The sequence below is a fragment of the Pagrus major genome, chromosome 12, assembly GCF_040436345.1.
Source record: "Pagrus major chromosome 12, Pma_NU_1.0".
In the NCBI taxonomy this organism is placed as follows: Eukaryota; Metazoa; Chordata; class Actinopteri; order Spariformes; family Sparidae; genus Pagrus; species Pagrus major.
The window spans coordinates 20,530,245-20,536,834 of NC_133226.1; the positions used below are offsets into that span (position 1 = coordinate 20,530,245).

At 35.2% G+C, this 6,590-nt stretch overlaps 1 protein-coding gene across 1 annotated transcript; it reads left to right on the forward strand.

The window, feature by feature from the left end:
* The first annotated feature begins 1,994 nt into the window (after positions 1-1,994).
* Positions 1,995-4,653, forward strand: grp (gastrin-releasing peptide). The gene is made up of 3 exons (XM_073478227.1): positions 1,995-2,873; positions 4,045-4,271; positions 4,371-4,653. The coding sequence occupies exons 1-3, from the start codon at positions 2,720-2,722 to the stop codon at positions 4,422-4,424; spliced, it is 435 nt and encodes a 144-aa protein (XP_073334328.1). The 5' UTR covers positions 1,995-2,719; the 3' UTR covers positions 4,425-4,653.
* Positions 4,654-6,590: the final 1,937 nt, after the last annotated feature.

Genomic DNA, 6,590 nt, shown 5'->3' on the forward strand with positions numbered 1-6,590 from the left:
CAATCAATGTGGATTTTTTTTTTTAACTTGTGCGTCATTTCCTTAGAAAACAAGGTGATGTTTAGAAAATTGAATGTTCTTATTTTTATCTTATCTTATTTTTAGCAGCACAACAGATGACGTAATAAAAGATATATCTCAAAGGGGTTTTTCCATTCGGTTTCTGATTTTCTATTGTTTCTTATCTACAGGTTTCCCCTCACCCTTCTCACAAAAAAACCAAGTACAGTTAGAGGTGCTTGCGTTGTATTTAAATAATCAATGCATGCTGCTTTATACTGCTTTTACTGTATATTCTGACAGCTGTACTTTCTAAATAATTATTTTCTAAAATAATTATTATTCACGATATGGATTTTTTCAGCTGATAATTACCTGCTTCTCATGGCCGATACAGATAATAATTTCACATTTTTGTATTTCAAAAATAGCCTGTAATTTATGCACCCCTGAGCAATTTGGCTCCGTATTATAATAACCAATAGTGTTTCCATTATGGGGCTGATAATTTATTGGTCCGATAGATATCGTGCATGCCTCCTCTAGATTTTACATAAAGTGTTAATGCATCAGTCTTATAGTCCCATAATTTAATAACATCACATTCTGAAAGGAAGCCATTCTGCGTGATGATTACTTTTACTTTTGATACCTTCTTTGCTCATGAAACTTCTGTACGTATGTAAAGTTGAGTATTTGTACACAGTGTTGTTACCTGCGATACAAAGCAACTAAGCAAATTTACTTTAAAACTGCACTGTGGAACTTTAACACATGAACGTCCGTTATATTGATGGCCTTACGAAATGAGTTCAAACAAGCTCAGGAGTTTGTGGCAGCCTTCCTGCACTGGTGCACCACGAGTGATGTGTTTTACATCAACCAGCAAAGACTGGTTTGCCAGAGCCGATGGCGTCATCAGTACGTCAGCAGTGTTTGTGTGATGTGTAATTACTGTCACTGTCAGAATAAAGTTTAAAGAGACTGTCACAGCATCAGTTGTTTCAACAAGTGCTCCCTTAATGACTTACATTCATGATCAAGTGACAAAGCCCTCTAGCAGTCATAGTCATCATGACGGGAGCAAAGGAGGAAGTCAGGTGATGTTGTTATATAGCAACAAAGTCTGCAGAGTTGGGAGGTTGGAGTGGATGGACAGGGCTTTAACACAGGACCTTTGACAACCATTTCAAACTGACTTATAGTGTTTCTTTCTTTCTTTCTTTCTTTCTTTCTTTCTTTCTTTCTTTCTTTCTTTCTGTAAAAGCATTACCATGATACAGTGCAGGACTCCTAAATTTCACCAAGTACTTATTTCAATTCAAAACAAGATTTCCCTCAAACCTTAACAACCACTTCATAAAATTGATTTATTTCTCAACAGTGATTTGTAACAGCTTTGGAAGGCACCAGCTAACCATGTGGTCCTGCTGACAGGACCTTCTCATGAAGAAACTCTTCTACTCTTCTATGAAAAAACAACACGTTCTCTTATTTTATGGTTTCCTCATTTCTGCATGAAGGTAGAAAGTCAAGGCTACATCAGCTGCTGCTAGCATAACGCACTGAAACCTGCAACCAAACTGTTCGTGGTTGAGTTGCATTGTGGGTAATGTAGGCACCAGGTTTTGACAAGGAAGAAGAATGCAAGGAATAAAAAGATAATACCTGTTGTTGTGCTGAATCAATTTGGATCCTTTTAGTGTCCATCGTGAGTACATTTCTGCAACAAATACTTATTTTCATTATCAAATAATCTGTCAATTATTTTCATGAGTAATTCTTTAGTCAGAAAATTGTGAAAATGCTGATATTTTTTCAGAACTCAAAGTGACATCTGTAATAGCGTCTTCACTGACCAATGGTCCAAAACTCCAAAACTCATACAACATCAAAGATAAGGAGAAAATCCTTACATTAAAAAAAAAAAAAAAAGCTGGAACCAGCAAATGTTTGACATCTTTGCTCAAATTGATTATCAAAATAGTTGGCAAATCATTTTTTTTTCTTTCAGTAGACTCATCAACTTACTGACTAAATTTTGCAGCTTGTGAATTTTCACGTTTAAGTGCTCTTTGTAGGGACCTGCTCTTTACTGGAGTACTTTCTACTCGCACTACATTTCAATTATAAAATATTGAACTTTTCACTCCACTTGATTTCTCTGACAGCTCAGCTCAACCAGCTTCCACCTTAAAATACTTCTGACATGCTATTAATATGCAGCTATATATGTTGCACATAATAACCAACTTATATAGATTTTGACTTCCGTACCACCACTTCTTCCTCTTCAGTGAAGGATCTGGATACTTCCTCCACCTCTGGTCACTGCCAGGATCTCCACCACTCGTTTGTTTGAGACGGAAGCAATTAAGTGAGAAGTCGCGTCCATCAGTGACGTTGACGCAATCGCTGAGCAAACAGTAAGGAGCACTTATAATTACAGGCTGCGGATGATAATTTGCCTTCATCACTTTCTCATCCCGCTGCTGCTACTTTTAAAAAGAGGCGCATGACGCACAGCTGTATCAGGAGGGGCATTTAACTTTCACCATCAGTCATCGGCAGAGAAACTTCAGCACGTCTGCAGCTGCAGCCTCCTCTGCCATCTCCGACCACAGCAATAAAAACCGAGCATGGTGGAGATTTTTTAAACTTTAAGTCGAGCCGATTAACTGCGAGGACTGTTTTAGATCTGACATTCTCCTCTAATAACATGGGCGGAGTGTGCGTGTGCTCTTCATGGACTTGCAGACCAGTGTGGCCAGTTTTTTTAATGCTGGCTACAATACCCTGTATGTTGGACTGCTCAGAGAGTCCTGCAGCAGTGGTTGGAAAGATGTACCCCCGAGGCAATCACTGGGCTGTAGGTAAGAGAAACTTCACTTTTTAATGAATAGTAAATCATTTTAAATTGTCTAAATGTGATATTGTATGTTTGGATAAAACGTTAAGATCTTCTTGTGTCAAAACATTTTAATATAATAAATATTTGCTCACTTGTAACAATAATAATGATGATATGTCTCATCTTTGATAGACAAATATATATTTTTATCAGTATTTTTTGGACAGGTTCATAAAAGAATGCTAATATTTTTTTTCTGGTAAATTGAATTAAACCCTTTAAGATTAAAAAAAAGATGTTTCATAGGAGACTTATACCAAATTATTTGCATCAGATTCTTTTCACCGATATTGACGATAACTGTGATATTTGATAAATGAAATATTTATCATTTTAATAATATGTATATGCAGGCTTTGGGAGTAATAGATTACATGTAATGGGTTTACATAATTAGGATACATAAAAGGTAACTGTAATCTGATACAGTTACAGAAAAAAGATGTAATTAGATTACAAAAAAAATCAAATTAAAGAATCTTCTTGATATTTTTTTTCACTAGTCTTTATTTACATATTTTTGGTATTGAGGTAATCCAAAAGTGACAGTAAATAATTAAATTACATTACTTTAATGTTATGATGCTAACTAAATTTTTTTAACAGGTAATTAGTAACTGTATCGAAATACATTTTTAAAGTAACCCCACCCTGCATATATGATAATATCGTGTAAATAATACATCACCTCTAAAATCAATTGTGTTTCTTTCCATTCTTGATTTGTCATCAGTTATGCAGCTTAATGCCATAAAACAAGAAGAATAATGTAGTGTAATTGTTGTTTTTGTACATTCTTGTGCAGTTATCGTTACTATACACCTTCCAACACTCATATATTGAGTCATTTGTCACAAGAGACAAAAAAATAAAAGATGAATTTGACAGTTGTTTTTTGTTTTCAAATTTTCTAGACATAACTCAATAATATCGTTATTGTTAATTCTTTAGGCCACGATAATTGTAAAAATCTGATTTCATGACAGCCTCTATTTCAGACCAGCTAGGCTTGCATTGTAATGAAAATGTGGATATTATTAACAGTTTAATTTGGGCTTATCACAGTTTTAATTTAGCCTCAAACAGATTTATTCCAAAACAGCTAATGCATCCTGATATGTCCAACCTCCCAGGTCATTTGATGGGTAAGAAAAGCATCGAGAGCCTGCAGGAGACAAACAGTGACTACCTCACGCCCTCAGCCACAGCTGGGCTCACAGTCATGGAGCAGTACAACGGCCTGATGGAGGCTCTGATGCAGCAAAAGAACCAAAAACAGAAGATGCCACAAACCGCAGACAGGCTGCTTCGAATGCGCAGCGGCTGGAGAGAAGAGGACAGAGACAAATATCTCAGAGAGGTCAGTTTGTGGATTATACCTTTAACTTAATCTTCTATCAGCTGTTTAAAAATAAGGTGTTATGGTGATCTGTTACTTTACTTCATCTCTGCTTTATAGATGTCAGAGCTGCTTCTTCTGGCTTTGAAACTGCAAGACAAAGACTCCACCTGAGCTCCACATCGTCTCAACATGTGCCCTATAATCACATAATTCACACTGTATATTCTTTTTCTGCTGTAAGAATACCCTGGAAACCCAAGAGAAGTTTATTTTATCAGTAAATTCAAATTTCTAATTTGCGTGACATGGTTATAAGCTGAGAATCCTGAATAAATTTAACGTTGTGATAACTGCATTGTTTTTGTCTAATTGTGTTTTGAACAGCACAGGTGATCTTTTATTTCTGTATTCACTGTTTTTGTTTGAAAATATGCAATGCAAATAAATTTCACTTTACCTGTACACTGGGTTGGATCGAGGCACATGCATAGGGCCTCCTTGCCACTAGGGGGCCCACACAGAGGAGAAAAGAGCATCAACTGCCCTTATTTAAATCATTTTTAACATACATTTTAAAATATTAAAATCTTAGAGAATCCCTGATCTTAAACTTTATTTCAATGTCGGTATATATATTTATTTATTCATTCATTCATTTAAAACGGTGATTCCCTGGTACACAAGCTCCACCTGGTGGTACGCAAGAGCATCGAAGATTGACATTTAATTTCATTTTATTACAGACAAAAGTTATATATTCACATACAATATATACATATCACATTAAAAAAAATGTCTTTCCTTTAAATATTAAAAAATTTGAAATTAAATTAGCCTGTACTAACGTGATGTGACATGACGTGATCTATACATCCGTGGTCGTGACGTGACGGCCGACATAAACTTGTAAGCTAACGAACGCAGTGAGATTTCGACTCCTCAATTGCTGATTTAAAAAGCAGCGTGAGTGGAATATTGAAATGACCACAAGTCAAATTAACAGTCCCAGAGGCAGGGGACGACGCTGGCCCTGACAGATCCGATGAACTCAATGCAGAAGAGAAGTCCCAGGCAGCGGGCGGGGCCACTTGTAGAAAGAAAGTTAAAAGACGTTTCCAGGCTAGCTTTTGCAGTTGGTGGTATTTGGGAAATTTGGTTTGGTATGTGAACATTTGCAACATTATGTATACTTTCCCAAAATATAAATGTCTAACCAATTGCATATAAATACTGAAATATATATATATATATATATATATATATATATATATATATATATATATATATATATATATATATATAAAGCTTAAATATATACCTAACTAAATAACCAATAACAAAAATAATCATGTTGCACTGAAGTCATTTTATTTGTTTAACAAATACCTGCATGTAGTGGGAGCCCCAAAACAAACAGCCTGCCCTGTGTAATCTTTCCATCTTATACGGCCCTGCCTGACAGTACCTAGGAATGTTAATGATTAATAATTAGTCATGAATTGATTAAAGGCCATTAATAATATATCCGAGATGGGCACAAATACATTGAATAGTATCTTGTTACAAATTAAAAATACTTGCTTATCAAATATATTGATATAAAATACAAAATACTGGTGTGAGAACAAGTATTTAATTAAGTTTAATAAAAAAATACAAGAAGATACTCTATACAAACTGATATGGATACATTTTAGCCATTTATAGCCTCAATGTGTGTTGGATTTTGTTTGGCCAGTTGTTTAATAGCATCAGAAATCATTATTTTATGTTATCTACTTTATGATTCAAGTAACTTTGTGTTTACTTTATCTGTTCTTTTAACCCCTAATGTGGCTTACTCTCATTTTGAATCAAACATAGATCAAGTCAGAGATGAAAACAGTTTACTAATGGGTAAACTTCAATATTTTTCATATGTTGCTGAGTAACCGATAATCGATTGTTAAGGCAGCCAACTATCAATTAAAGAAATTGCTTTAGATTTGAATCCCTAACAGTAAACAGTTCATACCACCAGATGGGGCACAACACTCATTATGAGAGGCATCTGTTTCCCTGTTACATTATGGGTAACCTAACAATGAGGTGAAGCATGAGGAGTTGAAAACAGATCACCACAAGCAGTTTATAGTCAATTCAGTGAGCTTCAGAGCAAATAAACACAATTAGGGACACAATTAGGACTATTTAGGACAGTAGGATAGATGATGATGGAGGCTATTATTAGCTGCACACAATAGGAAATGCTAATTGAAACAATTTGGTTACACACATCGTTTTTTCCTTAAAGCCATAGGAAGGTTTTCTCTTCTGTCCTCTTCCCCCCATTTGTCA